We start from the raw sequence: 21,092 nt of genomic DNA on the forward strand, positions 1-21,092 counted from the left end.
GAATGCATTAAACCATGATCAATGATAGATACCTGTGTGTGTGAAATCCAGCATGCACACTTTGATAGATATATAGATAGATACTTTAATGTCCCCGTGGGGAAATTTGTCTTGAACTTCTCAGAAATTATGACCCATACAGAGATACAGAACAAGACATAGACAGTTAATAACAGTTCCAGTTCGTTTTAGAATTGATTTTAAAATTTTAATGTTTGTTTTTAAAGCTATTTATGGCCTTGCACCTCCCTACTTGTCTGAAATTTTAACTTTGCGCACCTACAGTAGGACGTTAAGGGCGTCTGGCCAGCTTTACTTAGATGTTCCAAGGTCAAGATATAAACGCTGGGGTGATCATGCTTTCGCGGTAGCTGGCCCCAGACTGTGGAATGAGCTACCTCTTGAGTTACGTAGTATTCCTGACCTAGCACTTTTTAAATCTAAGTTAAAGACTTATTTATTTAAACTGGCTTTTAACACTTAGTGGGGAGGTGACATGTTCTGTTATTTTTATGTTCTTTTTTTATGTGTTGTTTTAAAATTTTATTTTATATGTGTTTTATTTTGTAAATGTGTTTTTAATGTTAAGCACTTGGACACCAGTCGGTGCTGTAAAGCGCTTTATAAATAAATGTTGATTGATTGATTGAATAAAAAGTAAGAAAAATAAAAATAAATAAATAAGTAAAAGACAGAGAAATACTAAGACCTCCTACTGAACCTGATTGTTAGCAGTGTTTGTTATGGTGTTTGTTAAGAACTGTGATTGATATAGGAACAAAGGAGTTCCTATATCTATTCAGTCTGCAGTGGGGAACTCTGAAACACCTGCCTGATGGTAGCAACTCGTATTGTGTGTGCAGGACATGGGAGGGGTCAGAAAGAATTCTATCTGCTTGCTTCATCACACACTGATAAAAGATTGACTGAGGATTGTTATACTGTTTCAGACCAATGATTTTCATTGCTGTAAGGACAAAGTAGTTTAGATTTGATCTTAGGGACACAGGAAGGTTGCCAAACCAAGTGGATATGCCATATCTTATAATGCTTTCCAGAACTGCCTGATAAAACAGTAACATAATTTTTTGGTCGACTCCATGCAAATGCCGCAGAAAGTAGAGTCATGTCTGAAGAGATGAAGTCTGAAGAGTTACATGGGACGCAGACTATGCTATCGTGCTATCCCATGCTATCATAAGCTACCCCATGCTATCGTGCTATTCCATGCTATCCCATGCTATCGTGCTATCCTATGCTATCCCACGCTATCCTATGCTATCGTATGCTATCTCATGCTATCCCATGCTATTGTGCTATCTCATGCCATCACATGCTATCCTATGCTATCCCATGATGCCTGGTAACCAGTAACCACAGAAAAATAACTTCCTGATTAAATTCAAAGAAGAAAGCGGACATGAAATTGGTAGCAGTGTCCAAGGGGCCGTAGTGGCATTGTAAATTTATCAGGAGCCATTTCAAAAGTCTGTCTTTGCAAAACACAGGTTTTTGTGGTATATTTGGGTATGCACACGTGTCATCTGTTAGCATCTACTTCAAAGGACAGGTAAGATGGTGCTGGCTGAGAATGTCCGAATTGTGTCCGTAATATATAGAGGGTTTTCAATCACGTGACCGATTTGCTGCAGGACAGGTGCCATCTCCATTCTGGATTATAAGGAGGCGCGTGATAGAAAAATGGAGAGAATGTATGGTTATTACGATGCTTTAAATCCTTGCGATAAAGCTATTTATCGTGATAGATGTGTAGCAGTTGGTTCAGTGGATCCGTATCTTATACCAGATAGTGAATTTAGTGGTGATGTAACGAACTGGCCGACAGTGTCACACTGCGATATTGTGAACTAGGAAGCTGCCGACCAGGTCAGCCTCGCCGGCCTCCTGCAGAGCATCACAGCGGAGCTCTGAAAGCGGAGGTCGTCTTGAAGTCCTGAACGATTTCTCTCACCAAGCACTGGAAGAGCAGCTTGCGGATCAGCAGCTCGGTGCTCGAGGACCACAATGTAAATAAGCATCCACATTGGAAGCGTTCTTGTGTTATCCTCGGCAGTATATTTATGTATTCTTATATAATTTTATTGCCGAATAAAATAAAATTCTGGGAGCAGTGGATTTCTGTTAGCGGCGGATCTCTCTCAGCGCCACGGTGCCGTGAGGCTTCTTCACACCGACGTTGAAGCTTCTGCAATTGTTAGCCAAATGCACATAGAGTATCACAGCGGCCACCGCGTCGTAATCCAGAATGGGCGCGGGACACAAAATGACGTGACCGATACGTCACATGAAAACCCTCTATGCTACTGTATTCACCCGAGCATCAGCCCAATCACTGTGTTTGAAGAAAGTTGGTTAAGCGCCCACCTGAAATTAAGTTAAATTAAATTACAAGGAACACATTTAATGAAAGAGAAAAGGACAAAAATGGACACAAACAGGTGAGTTATTTGTGATTCATTTTTTTCATTTTGTGATGACATGAAACAGTGCAGATGTTAAGTGAATGCTTATCATTTTATTCTGTGTCCATCAGAAGAACGTGATGTTCGCACCAGGAAGATTGTAAAAGTGGTGACCCAGACTATGGTCAATGGCAAAGTGGTGGACGAGTCCAGTGAAGTGGAGCAGATAGAGGAGCACAAAAAATGAGTCCAAGCAATTAGTTCTGGAAACAGATACCTACTGGTTGTGGATCAGGCCTTGTCAAGACCTATTTTATTTTTTTCCTGCTGTTGTCTCTGTTTTAATTAATACTTTCAATTTGTTAAAGAAAAATTGCTGAGTAACAAATGGGAAAGTGCTGCTGAACTGATTTTCTTGACATATCTTTGTAAGGAAAGCAACCAAGAATTTTGTTTCACTTTCTGTCAGTGAAGGGGCAAAAAATGGATCAGCCCTCTTTGGTCCACTCCAAAAGTTAATGGTTTCTTCCTTGACTCATACCTGTTCTTTCACCAAGTTTCAAGAAAATTGATTTGCATAGTTTCTGCATAATCCTTCTTCCCCCCCCCCCCCCCCCCAAAAAAAAAATAGTTACATGCAGTGTTTGAAGATAAATGAATCTGATTATATTATATGATTATATTTGTTGTGTTCCTTCTTAATTAGATTTGATAAGATTTGTCAACAGCCTCATCTTTTTCCCCCCTTTATGATAAAAAAAATGTTTGTGGAAAACCTTTGAAAAGGTACCTGGCACATGGATACCTTTTCAAAGGTGTCCATGTGTGTGATATTATTAGTGTAATAGCAATAATACAAGTAATGCAAAAGTGAAAAGGAAACAAGCGTTCTGTACAGTATGAATAAAACAGCATAACAAAGGACGTGGCTCATTCATTTTAAAGCAGTTTGGCTTCAAACCACAAAGTGAGTTTGGAGGAAACATAATAGGACGGAGAAACGACAAAGCAGATGATTTTGCACCACAAGGCTGAAACTCACAAACAAGAGCACTGTAGTTTCAGTTAACAGGTACGAGGGGCGATTGAGAAGTGTTGAACCTGACCCAGAAAAGGTAGGCCACGGTTCTCCATTTTTATCATTCTGAGAAACCAACATTTCTTAACATTTCACCAAGTAAAGGTGTCTTGACACTTGCACGCATTTAACCCCCACACTTCTCTCTTGCATCTTGGCAACGTCCCGGATGTGATGACAGTTTGTGGAGGGCCAAATTATAGCTGTAAATTTGTCATTTTTTAAACAAAGATTTCTCCGTTGAATGACAGATCTGGGCTTGCAGATTTACTTTACTACATTCATAAGGATCTTATGTGTAAATATAAGTCATTTTTTTTTGGTCCAAAGATCTGACTGCATTTCTACTTTAATGAATTAACAAAAAAAATTTCATTAACCACTTTGAAATTACAAGTTTGTATATAAAGCATCCCGTTTGTTTTCATAACCCATAAAAATTGTACAAACTGAACATAAGAAATGTTAAAAAACAACAACAACAACAACAAACAAATCATGACTTTTACTGGCAGTTTTCTTTGGAGAAATCAAAGGATTGGTCGAAATAGACCCGATTTACAACATTTACAACAACCTACAACTGGACTGTTGAATCAGATTTTTTAAGTTGATATTGTTTTGCATATCTGATGATTCTTTGATTGTACTTTATCTGATCTCTGTTACCGTTAGATTTCCCGAAGCAGTGGGTCACCCATCTGAGTCTGGTCTGCTTGAGGGTTCTTCCTTAAATCTTCCAGGAAGGATTTAATTTCATGACCACTGTCACCTATGTGCTTGCTCAATAATGTTGGTAAGGTTAGACCTTACCCATGTGTTTACCTTGGGGAAAATTATGTTGTGATTTGGCGCTATACAAATTGAATTGTCTAGATGAACATTTCCAAGAAGTAGTAGAAGAAGAAATCATTGAATATGTCTTGAACGTCACATAGAAGTGAAATAATGTTTTTCTTACATTATCATAATGTCATGTCTGGGGACTGGGAGCATGCACTGGTGCCACACATCGGTGCATCTACCACACTGTGGAACTGCTTTGGGTCCTGGCGTTGGTGGATCCAGCTGCTAACCAAAGGTGTGATAAAATACAGGAAAGGTTTTGCATAAACAAAGGCTGACTAATAAACGCCACTGCATGCAGAATTAGAAGATTTTCAGTCTTTAAAATTAAAGTTAAATTTTATTTTAATTAATTTAAATTAAAATAAAAATTTAAATTATTCCTATATTATTTATTGTTATGCTATATATCTAAAGTTGTTACGAGCCAGTATTGAGCTTCTAAGATTGTCATACAAAGCAGGAAAAAGGTTATAGATTTTTACAATTTTCCTTGCCCCCAGGAGCCTTCACTTGAAGCTAGAGCTACCCTTGTCTGGATGGCAACCACAGAGGCAGACAACCGATCCATCCACATTTCTTGAACGTTACCAACTATCATACTATCACAATGTCACTCATATCATTTCAGTACAAAACATTTGCCGACTGATAAAAGTATTATATCATCTGTCTACACATACAACCCCTGGCAAAAATTATGGAATCACCAGCCTCTGAGGATGTTCATTCAGTTGTTTAATTTTGTAGAAAAAAAGCAGATCACAGACATGACACAAAACTAAAGTCATTTCAAATGGCAACTTTCTGGCTTTAAGAAACACTATAAGAAATCAAGAAAAAAAGATTGTGGCAGTCAGTAACGGTTACTTTTTTAGACCAAGCAGAGGAAAAAAATATGAAATCACTCAATTCTGAGGAAAAAATTATGGAATCACCCTGTAAATTTTCATCCCCAAAACTAACACCTGCATCATATCAGATCTGCTCGTTAGTCTGCATCTAAAAAGGATTGAACACACCTTGGAGAGCTGTTGCACCGAGTGGACTGACATGAATCATGGCTCCAACACGAGAGATGTCAACTGAAACAAAGGAGAGGATTATCAAACTCTTAAAAGAGAGTAAATCATCATGCAATGTTGCAAAAGATGTTGGTTATTCACAGTCAGCTGTGTCTAAACTCTGGACCAAATACAAACAACATGGGAAGGTTGTTAAAGGCAAACATACTGGTAGACCAAGGAAGACATCAAAGCGTCAAGACAGAAAACTTAAAACACTATGTCTCAAAAATCGAAAAATGCACAACAAAACAAATGAGGAACGAATGGGAGGAAACTGGAGTCAACATCTGTGACCGAACTGTAAGAAACCGCCTAAAGGAAATGGGATTTACATACAGAAAAGCTAAACGAAAGCCATCATTAACACCTAAACAGAAAAAAAACAAGGTTACAATGGGCTAAGGAAAAGCATTCGTGGACTGTGGATGACTGGATGAAAGTCATATTCAGTGATGAATCTCGAATCTGCATTGGGCAAGGTGATGATGCTGGAACTTTTGTTTGGTGCCGTTCCAATGAGATTTATAATGATGACTGCCTGAAGAGAACATGTAAATTTCCACAGTCATTGATGATATGGGGCTGCATGTAAGGTAAAGGCACTGGGGAGATGGCTGTCATTACATCATCAATAAATGCACAAGTTTATGTTGATATTTTGGACAATTGAAAGGATGTTTGGGGATGTTTCAAGATGATAATGCATCTTGCCATAGAGCAAAAACTGCGAAAACATTCCTTGTAAAAAGACACATAGGGTCAATGTCATGGCATAGGGTCAATGTCAACGAGTAGATCTGATTTGATGCAGGTGTTAGTTTGGGGGATGAAAATTTACAGGGTGATTCCATAATTTTTTCCTCAGAATTGAGTGATTCCATATTTTTTTCCTCTGCTTGGTCTAAAAAAGTAACCGTTACTGACTGCCACAATCTTTTTTTCTTGATTTCTTATAGTGTTTCTTAAAGCCAGAAAGTTGTCATTTGAAATGACTTTAGTTTTGTGTCATGTCTGTGATCTGCTTTTTTTCTACAAAATTAAACAACTGAATGAACATCCTCCGAGGCCGGTGATGCCATAATTTTTGCCAGGGGTTGTATTAGTACCAGATATATTCTTGAAAATCCATGTTTAGGGTAATACTTGCCTTTCACTTTTGATTATTCTGTTCCAAAAGTTAATCATCTGGTTTGACTCACTCAGGCAATATTCCTACTGTAGGGTAGGGTAATGAAACAGATTTAAAATATGGTTCTCAGCACTGTGCATCAGCTGTTTGTTCTGACAGGTGTCAGTTTTGGAGAGTAACCTGGCAGAGACTGGCCACAAATACTCTGTGGAGATGGACCGTCTCCAGGTGACTCTGACCCAGCTGGAGGATGAGTTGTCTCAGCTACGTTTGGACATGCAACGCAACAAGACTGATTACGAACAACTGCTGCGCGTCAAACAGAATCTGGAAATGGAGATCGCCACCTATAGGAGGCTGCTGGAAGGAGAGGAAGTGTGAGTGCTTTGGACAAGGCTGAGATGGGAAATCCAACATTGCTCAAAACTGTTTTTTTTTTTTTTGTACATTAACAAAAAGTTACATTTTTTCTGCAGGGTGAAGGAAACACCTCCACCTCCTAAAAGTAAGTACATGTTACTTTTTATACTTTCAACAAAATCTGTTAAAGATCAAATACAAGATTTCAATTTAATTTCTTAACAGCCGCCAACCCAAAGGATTATACGTAAAGAAAAAGGTCTAGATCTTACCCTGCCCATGAGCAAGCAACCAGATTGGGTTCAGTGGGGTGGTCATTTGCTTTGACTGTTTTGTAAGGATCACATGAAAAAGGCACAATACAAGGTTTTTAGCAACATAACTTAAAGTTATAATAGAATTGTTGGCTTGCTTCAAAAGTGAGTCACTCCCAGTTGACCCCTATATTAAAATGGACAACTAATTTATATAACTCATTGATTTAAATTATTTTAAGCCATATGATTATGAGTAATTAGGTGTGTGGCTGCTTTGAGTGACAGTTGTGTACCGGCTGGTTCAAGGCCCTGCTAGCAGAGACTGCTAACTCTGCAGACGCAACCATGTTTGTCATTTTTGAGCATTTTATTTCAAAAATATCTGATATAATAGTGCTTGTGGACAATTGTATCCACAATAATTAGTGTTCTAGTATTGTGATCTTTCAGTATTATTAGCACCATAATTAGCAGATACTGCTAGCTTTGGGACGTTAGTTCAAATGACAGAATCACGGCTATTGAGGTAATGTTCTCGTCATAGATTTTAATTCCGGTACTCAAGCCACCTATTATGAAATTCATCACCCAGCCCACCAAAAAGTATTTTAATCAAACACCTGAACAAAGTTAGCCTGTTAGCTGGTTTGGTAACTGTGAAATGGGAGTGTGTTCAGGTTTCTTTCATCCAACCCAGATCAACTCAGTCTTCTTGTCCACGTTCCACCTTTATAACCATTTATAGTTGGATTCAGGTCATCGTAACTCATTATATGCATCAGAACAGACATGATAAAATGAACACAGAACAACAACGAGTCATAGATACTGGTTAGAAAAGGACAATACAGACACTACGCAACACAACACCAGTAACAACAGGATTCCTGTGGAAGCAGTGATGTCTCTCAGAGAGCCAGAGAAGCAGTTTGAGCAGCCAACATGCAAATCAGAGTCAACAGTGCGGACATGAGAGTTCCCCACAATAAGCAATCTGATGGTGCTCTGGCTCATGGCTGAAGAGAACATTTTCCACAGAAAAACACTCATAAATCACAGAATCAACACTCTGAATGCATTAAACCATGATCAATGATAGATACCTGTGTGTGTGAAATCCAGCATGCACACTTTGATAGATATATAGATAGATACTTTAATGTCCCCGTGGGGAAATTTGTCTTGAACTTCTCAGAAATTATGACCCATACAGAGATACAGAACAAGACATAGACAGTTAATAACAGTGAATAAAAAGTAAGAAAAATAAAAATAAATAAATAAGTAAAAGACACAGAAACACTAAGACCTCCTACTGAACCTGATTGTTAGCAGTGTTTGTTATGGTGTTTGTTAAGAACTGTGATTGATATAGGAACAAAGGAGTTCCTATATCTATTCAGTCTGCAGTGGGGAACTCTGAAACACCTGCCTGATGGTAGCAACTCGTATTGTGTGTGCAGGACATGGGAGGGGTCAGAAAGAATTCTATCTGCTTGCTCCATCACACACTGATTAAAGATTGACTGAGGATTGTTATACTGTTTCAGACCAATGATTTTCATTGCCGTAAGGACAAGGTAGTTTAGTTTTGATCTTAGGGACACAGGAAGGTTCCCAAACCAAGTGGATATGCCATATCTTATAATGCTTTCCAGAACTGCCTGATAAAACAATAACATAATTTTTTTGGTCGACTCCATGCAAATGCAAACGCTGAAGTCTGAAGAGTTACATGGGACGCAGACTATGCTATCGTGCTATCCCATGCTATCCTATGGTACCCCATGCTATCGTGCTATTCCATGCTATCCCATGCTATCCCATGCTATTGTGCTATTGTTGGAGTTATTCTGTAGATACACTGTTTTATTTTATCATGCATGTTTTGTGTTCTCTGCTCTGGTAGAATGTAGTTCTCTCTGCTCTGATAAAGTGTATTGTACTGATGTGATGGGTGAAGGTTACTTAAGATATGTGACATGACGTGTTTCTGCAAGTTGTGGTATCTCTGTGTGCACGCTAAGCTCTTTTTAGGACATGTGAAGATGACTCATGCAGGACGCAGCCGAAGCTGAGCAGTAAGATAAAGAATAGAGAATTGAATGTTCCAACCACAGTGTGATTGTGATACATCAGTCCTTTTGTCAGAAGAAGTGTGATTAATCGTTAGATGTCTTAAACACATCTTAACCGAGCCCAAGATTAAAATGGTTCTGAACATCCTGAATGTATTGTGCAATCAGCAGTTCTGCGGCAACAGCTCACGCGCTATCACTCTTCCCCTCAGGAGCTGTACCGCCCATGTATGTAGGGAAGTCCTAAATAAAAAGAGCGGGAGCGCAGGCCAGACTTTAGTGTAGCTTTGGTGTACAGCCTGACTGCACTCCTCGCGAGCTTAAATTGAATTCTATCTCTCACTTCTTTTATTGCCTGGTTGTCTCTTCCTCTTATCAAAGGTACAGTATTCTAAACCCGACAAAGACTGGGGGCTCGTCCGGGATCCCAACAGACCTGACGGATCCAGCGAGCGTGATCGACACCAGAGAAATCCTTGGCCAAGGTAACTCAGACCCTTTGACGGGACTGGCTCAATCCGTTGGCTGGGATCTGAAAGGTTGACGGGATCACCGAGAGGGAAAGAGACCGACGGAGTGTGAGTATAGAATTTGATTCTGATAAAATTGTTGTTGTGAATGGTGGCAGTAGGCTGCGTAAAATAGAAATGTTGAAATAGTGAAATAGTGACAGAAAGTCACGGTTAAACAGGGAAATAAGTGCACAGTAAAAAGGCAGTTAAACCTCGCAGGGATGGTGGAGTCCCCTAATGCAGGACATTAGTTAAATTCCACGGGAGGGCGAGCTCCCCTGACCTAAGAATACGCGTACGGTTATTAAAAGTGTTTCTATGTATTTGTGTAAATAAAATAACTGTGTGTGAGTGTAATAAAAGTGACTGAGTGAGAGTGTGGAGTCACTTTGACTCCCCTCTATGAAAATCTCACAGGAAAGTAAGTAGTAAGTTTTGAGAAGAAGCAAAGGCAAGGCCTTCCCGTGCCCTCCGGGGTGGCGAAAGGGAATGCACTTCTCAGAATAGTTGATTACTACCCTGTGATTGTAACAACACCAGTGGATTAGGACCCTGTAGGGGCAAAACCATCACTGGTCTAAAACGTTCTGAAAACACAAAATGGGAAAATCTAACAGTAAAAATGAGAGACCTAAGTCCCGGGACGATCTAAAAACAAAAGATTGGATATACATGAATAAAATTGATCCAAATTCAACAAAACACTTAGATAAGTGGATAAAAGATCATGGATTTGATGGACGCCTGCAGAAAGAGTCATTAACTAAACTAAAGAACAGTATTGAGAAAAAGTGGTGGAACAAGTGAGAAAAAGAAAGAAAAAGAAGGTCAAGGTGAATTGTAGCATGGGAAAGAGAAGTTGAGAAACGAAAGAAGGGCCTTAGAGAAGCAAAGGAAAGACAGAAAGAAACAGTAAATGATAAGAAGGAGCAGGGGAACGTGATGTTTCACAGACAAGAAGATAATGAGACAGGGCCTGCGGCTCCAAAAGTAGAAATGGTAGTAAAATTGGATACTACAAAACACAGTCAGCCAGAAGCTGAAATAAAGGAGAATAAACTCTATCCAGATTTACCGCAGGGACAACCCCCATCATATGTAGACCCTACACAACACGTCATGAGAACACGATCCAAAACACTAAAAGATGAAGAAAATCAACCTGGACCATCAGCCCCACCGGCTGATCAGGAACCAGGTGGATCAGGAGTCTATCCAATGATTCATGTGGCAAATCCACATACGTCAGGACCAAGAACTATTCTTGTGTACCGAACTTGGACACAAGCAGACGTTAAGGCAGCTGTGGAAGGTGTAACTCCCCCACGAGAAGATGTAGCCCAGTACATTATTGACATAACCGCTTTGGTTAAATCCTACAATCTTAGAGGGGAAGAAGTTCAACAAGTCATAATGGCAACTGTGACAAAGGATTGGGCTGATGTAAAAGGAGATTGGGATCCTGCAGAGGCAGACCACACTCCATTAGCCCATGATAGTCAGGAATTGGAAGATCGATTGGCCGCACTACTGCTGAGAATTAAGCAGAAATACCAGTAGAAGTCAAATTACACAGAAATAAATCGCACAAAACAGAAAGATGATGAACCATTCGAAGACTATCGACATCGAATGGAAAAAGTTTTTAAAGTGCACAGTGGTCTTCTACCACTGAAAAATGATAGCGTGTATGAACAACAATTGAAAAATGCACTCCATGCCAACTCCAGATCAGATATCCGAGCATGGGTAGACAAACACATGATAACACGCTCCCAACAGCTGGGTTACAAGAGTATGTAGACCACGCCATACACGCAGAAAGAAATCTGAAAACAAAAAAGGCAGCCCCAAAAAGGAAACAGGTGACTACCTTCTATTCTGATGAGTCTGAATGGCAGGAAGGCCAAGTCTTTTTTCAAGGCAGAAAATTCGGACCACCTCGTGGGCGGGGCCATTTTAGAGGCCCACCCCGAGGACGTTTTCAATCAAACCCACAGAGGCAATGGAAGCAGGACAGGCAAGGAAATTGGCAGGGCCAAGGCCAGTCAGCTCCCCCAAAGCCCTGGGCTGGAAGGTCAAATGAGTGTTGGGTTTGCGGCAAATTAGGACATTTCGCCAAGGACTGCCCACAAAGAACACAGAATCCGCAATGACTAACCGCCCGACAAGCAACATCAATGGGACCTTTAGTCCCTGAGGCAGATCTAAACCTTCAAGATCTGCTGATGAGTGATGTACCTAAACCGGAAGTGACTTTAATGATGAATGGGAAGCATGTTGTTTTCCTATGCGATTCGGGCGCATGTAAAACAACATGTTGCTCATGGCCGGTAGGGTTACAGCCCAGTGATGAAACATTTTGGGTAAGAGCAGCCAATGGGAAGACATGTGCTGTCCCTGTGTCCCAACCCGTGTGGATTCGGGACCCAGAAGGGAAGTCATGTTGCATCTCTGTATTGATGATGTCCCAATGTCCGGTTAATCTTCTCGGACGAGATGGTCTAACTGCATTGGGACTGTCGGACAATGGACTGTTGCGAGTAAAACGACAACATCAGCTGCAGGTCTTTACTTTAGGCTCAAATTACGCCCTAAACTGCTACTATTATTATTTTCTGAAACTACGAGATGCTAGCCCCACCTCTTTTGGTGCATCTGTTCTGTCGTTTGCTAAAACGTTGTCTCATCCTGAACAAACACATGAACCGGAAGATCTCCATGTCACATTGTGGTTCAAGGGTACTCCAGGACCGGACGGTAACTATGAGAGCCTCTTGGAGGAAGTAACCCCAACATCTGCAGTAGCAGACTGTATTTACCATGATGGGAAAAATAGAGCTGCAATTGCGGTCTCTCATGTTCCTCCAGAAATTCAGAGATTACATAGGACTGGGACTCCCTTCCATGTGTCCCTCTTCAAACCATATCTCGTGACATGGCAAAGCCTAGGGTTTATGGTCAAAGAGGGCATAAATGCAACCGATTGGGTTGAATCCCATCCAGGGAGTGGAGAATTTTTCAGTCCTTCCACCGGTCTATTCCGTGTACTCCTTCTCCATAGAACGGATTTGGAAGCAGGGAGTAGTGTTGACCATTGCGATAATCCTCAACAGACAGCATGATCATATTTATTGAATCCAGAGGATGAGCAGAGGTTGGTGCAAGTTCCACCTACCCTCTGGTCCCAAGGACCCTCTGATGTAGGGCTAGTAAAAGGAGCCCTACCAGTGGAAATTAGACCAAAAACGGAATATCGCCCATGTGTCCGGCAGTACCCTTTGAGACCCGATGCGACGGAAGGGATCCGACCGGTAATACAAGATCTATTGAAGGCAGGAGTCTTGATCCCCTGCCCCGATTCACCATGTAACACACCTATCTTTCCGGTAAAAAAGGCTCCTCCCTCCGTAGGTTGGAGAATGGTGCAAGACCTACAAGCTGTCAACAATGCTGTTGTTCAAAGAGCTCCTTGTGTCCCGGATCCGTACACGTTGTTAAATTCGTTGCGACCAGATGCTAAAGTATTTACTGTCGTTGATATTAGTAATGCTTTCTTTTCTGTCCCGGTTGATCCAGACAGCCAGTTCTGGTTCGCTTTCACATACGCAGGACAAAGGTATACATACACACGATTGCCACAAGGATATGCTGAAAGCCCAACCATTTATTCGCAAGTAATGTCAGCTAGTATGGCCAAATTTGTACCACCAGGTGGTAGCCAGATTTTCTTGTACGTAGACGACATTCTGATAGCCTCTCATGACAAAGATACCTGCATCACAGACACTTTGGCCACCTTACATCACCTAGCCAGGGAAGGACATAAGGTCAGCAAGAACAAATTACAGTTGTGGTCCCCGACAGTAAAGTATTTGGGACATGAATTGAGTGCACAAGGACGCACTATTGTTCAAGACAGGAAGACGGCTATTCTCCAGGCACCCAAGCCATTGACAAAAAAGCAGATGATGTCCTTTTTAGGCATCACTGGCTACTGCCGTAGCTGGATTCCAGATTATGCGCAAATTACATCTCCTCTCTTGAAATTAATGTATGACGAAAGTATATCCATGTCAACAGCACTGAAGTGGACCCCAGAGGCGGAAGCGGCATTTGTGCAAATCAAACAAAGTCTGGTGTCTAGCTCGGCTCTAGCCCTACCAAATTATGACAAACCATTTGTTCAAACTGTCGATTGCAAAGGTCATTTTATGACTTCTGTATTGACGCAGCAATATGGAGAAAGGCTTCGCCCGGTTGCCTACTATTCTTCCAAATTAGACAGTGTTGCTTGTGCACTTCCTCCGTGCGTACGTGCAGTAATAGCAGCCTCTATGGCTATAGAGAGTTCTGCCGGAGTTGTGCTTTTCCATTCATTAATACTAAAAGTACCCCATGCAGTGTCAGCATTGCTGCTACAAACAAATATGACATTTCTGTCTCCAGCACGTCATCTTTCTTGTATGGCTACGCTCCTATCTCAACCCCATTTGACTATTGAACGCTGCACAACATTAAATCCTGCCACACTCTTGCCCATCCCAGTGGATGGAGAACCACATGACTGTGTGGAGGAAGCCCAACGAGTATCTAAATGTAGACCCGATTTAAAAGATACATCTCTTTCAGAGGGCACAGTGGTATTTGTGGACGGCTCCTCAAAGAAAAATCATCTAGGAGAAACGATGACTGGGTACGCGGTAGTGACGCATGATAGTGTCCTAAAAGCTGTCAAGCTACCTGCTAACATGTCAGCACCAGCGGCCGAACTGGTAGCTCTCACCGTAGCCTGCCAAATTTTCAGAGATCAATCTGTCACAATCTATACTGATAGCCAAAACGCATTTTCCACGGTGCATGTGTTCGCTCAACAGTGGAAAAATCGTGGAATGGTCACTTCAACAGGGAAGCCTGTCACACATGCCACTCTGCTCACCAAATTATTAGAAGCAGTCCAGCTACCCAGTCAATTGGCTATTTGTAAATGTGCAGCGCATACAAAAGGGATTGATCTTATTTCCCAAGGTAATGCGTTCGCTGATGAATCTGCAAAAGCTGCTGCTGAAGGCCATCTTCATGTGGTTGCTGATCCTAACACACTTACAATTGATAAAGCAACTGAAATAACACCTGATCTCTTGGTAGAAATGCAAAATCAAAGCCCGGACAGTGAGAGGAAATTATGGGAAAAACATGGAGCCGTCAAAAACAAGGACAGTCTCTACATGTGACCCCTTAACAAACCTGTGTTGCCCAAAAATTTGTATAAATGGGCAGCTATTTCAAGCCATGGTGTTTCCCATGTCTCGACAGGGGGGATGATTAAACAAATCGAAACAGTGTATACAACATTTGGATTTAATAATTTTTCAAAACAATTTTGTAAAGCATGCATGATATGTGCAAAACACAACGTGCAAGGGAATTTGAGACCTCTACGAGGAAAGTTCCCTGAACCACAATATCCATTTCAGACCATACACATGGATTATATTCAATTGAACAAAAGTGAAGGGAAAGAATTTTGTTTGGTCATTATTGATGCATTTTCAAAATGGGTCGAGATCTTCCCCACAAAACATGCAGATGCATTAACAGTGGCAAAAGCACTGTGCAAAGACATAGTACCTAGGTATGGTATACCAGAAAAAATATATAGTGACAATGGACCGCATTTTGTAAACCAAGTTGTGAGAAACATTGGACAACTGTTTTGCATAAACCTAAAAAAAACCACTGTGCATATCACCCGCAAAGCGCAGGACTAGTGGAAAGAATCAATGGGACAATTAAAAATAGGCTAAAGAAGGCGATGGAAGAAACAAACAGACCATGGACACAGTGCGTGGACTTAGTAAAAATGTATATAAACATCACAAGTACAGCAGGATTAACACCATATGAGACCCTTTTTGGCCGACCGTACAGATTACCTCAGTTCAGAAATCCATGGGAAATACCAAAAGAAGCAAACCTAGCTGATTATATGAGAAAGATGCTGGAAAAGCAAAAGGACAGGACCACAAACATTGATGATCCCATCTCTCCACAGGACGACCCTAAAGTGGTACCTGGAGACTGGGTACTGATAAGAAGCATCAAGAGGAAACACTGGCACTCACCTAAGTGGGAAGGTCCATTCCAAGTACTGCTCACTACACCCACAGCCTTAAAAATAGGAGAAAGACAAATGTGGATACATTTAACACATTGTAAGAAAGTGATCTCTGTAAACCCAGTGTAAGTACGGAAAGTGAGCAAGTCTGATAATAGTGTGTGGCTCTGGTGTTAAGATCCAGGGCAGACACGAAAATCAGCAGAAGAAATTACAAGCCACTGACCAGAAACTTAGGACACTGACTTTAGGGAGATCCTGACTATGTCGCGCCATACACCATTATGGATGAAAACAGCATTGTGCTGCTGGGCATTAGTGTTAGGAGTCATAACAGTCACTATATGGGGAATGCACGTGTGGACACCATTAATGAAAAGGGAATTGACTTTGGGGAAGTAGAGAACATCACAACCAGAACAGATGAAACTACAAGTGGAAATTCAATCCGCCGCGTTAAACGATATGTGGTTACCTCAAAGGGAGTAACCTGCTACAATCATGGGAGGCAGATACTATGCGGACTAAATCCTTGTGAAGACCAGGAAACATCCTACCAATGGTTTTATGCCTGTTACACCACGCCCAGGATCTATTATGTTGTACAGATACCCTTTTTGGCCCTCAGACAAGATAGCTGGATTGGTGATCCTGGACAATGGCTGGCTTATGATTTCTACATGACTACGGGTTTTCCCCATGCCAGTCATTGGTGGGGAAATACCTTTCTGACGAATGGCTACCCGTCCGCCTGGCCACAAAATTCCTATGGGTGGACAGACGAAGCGTATAGTTGGAAAAATATCATATCAAACCTAACAGTCAGCGGCCGAACCAAAACAGTGACATTCACAATAAACTCGTTAAAATTCCCGATAAGCAGGCCAATCGAACGGATATGTCACACGTTTGCACTGTGTGCATACAAAGCGGGGTATGATCCTTGCTGGAAGATTGTGCTATGCCCAAAGACACCAAATACAAATGCCTCAAGAGACACCACGAATCAAACAATACTGGGTGACCTTCTCCCCGGACCGGGGTCTGTAAGAGCCAAGCAGGCCCGCTTGCATAAAGGGCCTCTGTCAGCAGATGATTGGTTTTTTGGTAACTACGGGAATTAGCGGACAAAATAACAATTGGCTCCTGATGGCGGAGCAAGCAGTAAAATCCACAAAACAGGATTGCATAGTATGTATGGGGCCCCGACCAATTTTACAGGTGATTCCAGCAGCGATATCGGACGACTGCCTATTGGTGGTAATGAAAAATACAACAATACACCGAAACCACAATTGTTCAGTATGGGACCACATTTACCCCGTTGCGGCTGCGGTAAAAAACAAACCAATATTCTCAGAAAAGGTAGCTTTGGGAAATTTCTCCTGTATCAAACTGCCCGGAACAGGGAAACCACTGGGAAATCTGAACGAGACTAAGTGGTGTAGTCGAATAATACAGATAAACAGTTCATTTGTACCAGTCAGCCGAAGTGACGTGTGGTGGTGGTGTGGAGATAATAGAATTTTTGACAGATTGCCTAGGAATGTGTCAGGCTACTGTGCTTTAGTGTCCCTACTCCTCCCAGTAAAAGCCATTCCCATTTTAGCCAAGAACTTGCTGACGCACCTAAAGTCTGTGGTGCCTGAAAATTGGCATAGAGTAAAAAGAGATTGGAAAGGAGTGGGAGATCCAACATATATTGACGCAATAGGAGTCCCCAGAGGAGTGCCTGATGAGTACAAACTGGCTGATCAGATAGCAGCTGGATTTGAATCCTCCATCTGTTGGTGGTGCTCAATTAATAAGAACGTAGACAGAATAAACTACATCCACTACAACGTGCAGAAATTGGGAAATTGGACAGAGGAAGGTTTTAAAGCGGTACATTCCCAACTGGCAGCCACCTCACTGATGGCCTTCCAGAACCGCATAGCCCTGGACATGCTACTCACTGAGAAAGGAGGAGTCTGTGCAATGTTTGGAGAACAGTGTTGCACATTCATACCGAACAACACAGCAGCCGATGGATGCCTGACCCAGGCCATTGAGGGCCTGCGGACACTGAACAAGAAGATGAAGGATCACAGCGGCGTTAATGCCGAATTCTGGGACTCGTGGCTGGACGTGTTTGGGAAGTATCGCACTTTGGTCTCCTCTGCGCTTATATCTATAGCAGTTTTTGCTGCAATTCTGACCTTGTGTGGATGCTGTTGTATTCCTTGTCTACGTGGTCTAGTCAATAGAATGATAACCACTGCTATCTCACCAGCCAGACAGGATTCAGCTCAGGCATACCCCCTTCTGGGTAACCATCCAGGCGATGACGATGATGAAACTGATGAAGAAGACGACTACGACCACTATCTTCCAGATCTGTTCCCTGATCCAGGTGATTATGGTGAACCTGACGATGACCTCAACACCAACGATAAGACCTTCCGAGTGTAAATGTATTCTTACCATTGTTTAATGACCCTGCAGCTGAAAATCTGAATAAGAAGTGGTTGCTTAGTAACAATTGTTTACTTTTAGGTGAAGATGTAATACCGTTGGAATGCATGATAAACAGTGGGGAAATGTTGGAGTTATTCTGTAGATACACTGTTTTATTTTATCATGCATGTTTTGTGTTCTCTGCTCTGATAAAGTGTATTGTACTGATGTGATGGGTGAAGGTTACTTAAGATATGTGACATGACGTGTTTCTGCAAGTTGTGGTATCTCTGTGTGCACGCTAAGCTCTTTTTAGGACATGTGAAGATGACTCATGCAGGACGCAGCCGAAGCTGAGCAGTAAGATAAAGAATAGAGAATTGAATGTTCCAACCACAGTGTGATTGTGATACATCAGTCCTTTTGTCAGAAGAAGTGTGATTAATCGTTAGATGTCTTAAACACATCTTAACCGAGCCCAAGATTAAAAAGGTTCTGAACATCCTGAATGTATTGTGCAATCAGCAGATCTGCGGCAACAGCTCACGCGCTATCACTCTTCCCCTCTGGAGCTGTACCGCCCATGTATGTAGGGAAGTCCTAAATAAAAAGAGCAGGAGCGCAGGCCAGACTTTAGTGTAGCTTTGGTGTACAGCCTGACTGCACTCCTCGCGAGCTTAAATTGAATTCTATCTCTCACTTGTTTTATTGCCTGGTTGTCTCTTCCTATTATCAAAGGTACAGTATTCTAAACCCGACAGCTACCTCATGCCATCACATGCTATCCTATGCTATCCCATGATGCCTGGTAACCAGTAACCACAGAAAAAGAACTTCCTGATTAAATTCAAAGAAGAAAGCGGACATGAAATTGGTAGCAGTGTCCAAGGGGCCGTAGTGGCATTGTATATTTATCAGGAGCCATTTAAAAAGTCTGTATTTGCAAAACACAGGTTTTTGTGGTATATTTGGGTATGCACACGTGTCATCTGTCAGCATCTACTTCAAAGGACAGGTAAGATGGTGCTGGCTGAGAATGTCCGAATTGTGTCCGTAATATATAGACGGTTTTCAATCACGTGACCGATTTGCTGCAGGACAGGTGCCGTCTCCATTCTGGATTACAAGGAGGCGCGTGATAGAAAAATGGAGAGAATGTATGGTTATTACGATGCTTTAAATCCTCGAGATAAAGCTATTTATCGTGATAGATGTGTAGCAGTTGGTTCAGTGGATCCGTATCTTATACCAGATAGTGAATTTAGTGGTGATGTAACGAACTGGCCGACAGTGTCACACTGCGATATTGTGAACTAGGAAGCTGCCGACCAGGTCAGCCTCGCCGGCCTCCTGCAGAGCATCACAGCGGAGCTCTGAAAGCGGAGGTCGTCTTGAAGTCCTGAGCGATTTCTCTCACCAAGCACTGGAAGAGCAGCTTGCGGATCAGCAGCTCGGTGCTCGAGGATCACAATGTAAATAAGCATCCGCATTGGAAGCGTTCTTGTGTTATCCTCGGCAGTATATTTATGTATTCTTATATCATTTTATTGCCGAATAAAATAAAATTCTGGGAGCAGTGGATTTCTGTTAGCGGCGGATCTCTCTCAGCGCCACGGTGCCGTGAGGCTTCTTCACACCGACGTTGAAGCTTCTGCAATTGTTAGCCAAATGCACATAGAGTATCACAGCGGCCACCGCGTCGTAATCCAGAATGGGCGCGGGACACAAAATGACGTGACCAATACGTCACATGAAAACCCTCTATGCTACTGTATTCACCCGAGCATCAGCCCAATCACTGTTTTTGAAGAAAGTTGGTTAAGCGCCCACCTGAAATTAAGTTAAATTAAATTACAAGGAACACATTTAATGAAAGAGAAAAGGACAAAAATGGACACAAACAGGTGAGTTATTTGTGATTCATTTTTTTCATTTTGTGATGACATGAAACAGTGCAGATGTTAAGTGAATGCTTATCATTTTATTCTGTGTCCATCAGAAGAACTTGATGTTCGCACCAGGAAGATTGTAAAAGTGGTGACCCAGACTATGGTCAATGGCAAAGTGGTGGACGAGTCCAGTGAAGTGGAGCAGATAGAGGAGCACAAAAAATGAGTCCAAGCAATTAGTTCTGGAAACAGATACCTACTGGTTGTGGATCAGGCCTTGTCAAGACCTATTTTATTTTTTTCCTGCTGTTGTCTCTGTTTTAATTAATACTTTCAATTTGTTAAAGAAAAATTGCTGAGTAACAAATGGGAAAGTGCTGCTGAACTGATTTTCTTGAAATATCTTTGTAAGGAAAGCAACCAAGAATTTTGTTTCACTTTCTGTCAGTGAAGGGGCAAAAAATGGATCAGCCCTCTTTGGTCCACTACAAAAGTTAATGGTTTCTTCCTTGACTCATACCTGTTCTTTCACCAAGTTTCAAGAAATTGATTTGCATAGTTTCTGCATAATCCTTCTTACCCCCCCCCCCCCAAAAAAAAATAGTTACATGCAGTGTTTGAAGATAAATGAATCTGATTATATTATATGATTATATTTGTTGTGTTCCTTCTTAATTAGATTTGATAAGATTTGTCAACAGCCTCATCTGAATGAAGAAGCATGAGTTTTTTTCTCCCCTTTATGATAAAAAAATGTTTGTGGAAAACCTTTGAAAAGGTACCTGGCACATGGATACCTTTTCAAAGGTGTCCATGTGTGTGATATTATTAGTGTAATAGCAATAATACAAGTAATGCAAAAGTGAAAAGGAAACAACCGTTCTGTACAGTATGAATAA

At 41.5% G+C, this 21,092-nt stretch overlaps 2 protein-coding genes across 2 annotated transcripts in view; both read left to right on the forward strand.

The window, feature by feature from the left end:
* LOC117510994 (keratin, type I cytoskeletal 18-like) overlaps nucleotides 1-2,786 on the forward strand; it is a 35,211-nt gene extending 32,425 nt beyond the window's left edge. Inside the window, exon 9 of the mRNA XM_034170925.1 lies at nucleotides 2,555-2,786. Coding sequence (XP_034026816.1) covers nucleotides 2,555-2,670 — 116 coding nt within the window. The 3' untranslated portion in view covers nucleotides 2,671-2,786. The remainder of the gene's footprint in view (nucleotides 1-2,554) is intronic.
* A 3,919-nt stretch (nucleotides 2,787-6,705) lies between these two features.
* Nucleotides 6,706-20,535, forward strand: LOC117510995 (keratin, type I cytoskeletal 20-like). Its single transcript, XM_034170926.1, has 3 exons — nucleotides 6,706-6,920; nucleotides 7,020-7,048; nucleotides 20,304-20,535. The coding sequence occupies exons 1-3, from the start codon at nucleotides 6,757-6,759 to the stop codon at nucleotides 20,417-20,419; spliced, it is 309 nt and encodes a 102-aa protein (XP_034026817.1). The 5' UTR covers nucleotides 6,706-6,756; the 3' UTR covers nucleotides 20,420-20,535.
* Nucleotides 20,536-21,092: the final 557 nt, after the last annotated feature.

The sequence above is a fragment of the Thalassophryne amazonica genome, chromosome 5 (genome assembly GCF_902500255.1).
Source record: "Thalassophryne amazonica chromosome 5, fThaAma1.1, whole genome shotgun sequence".
In the NCBI taxonomy this organism is placed as follows: domain Eukaryota; kingdom Metazoa; phylum Chordata; class Actinopteri; order Batrachoidiformes; family Batrachoididae; genus Thalassophryne; species Thalassophryne amazonica.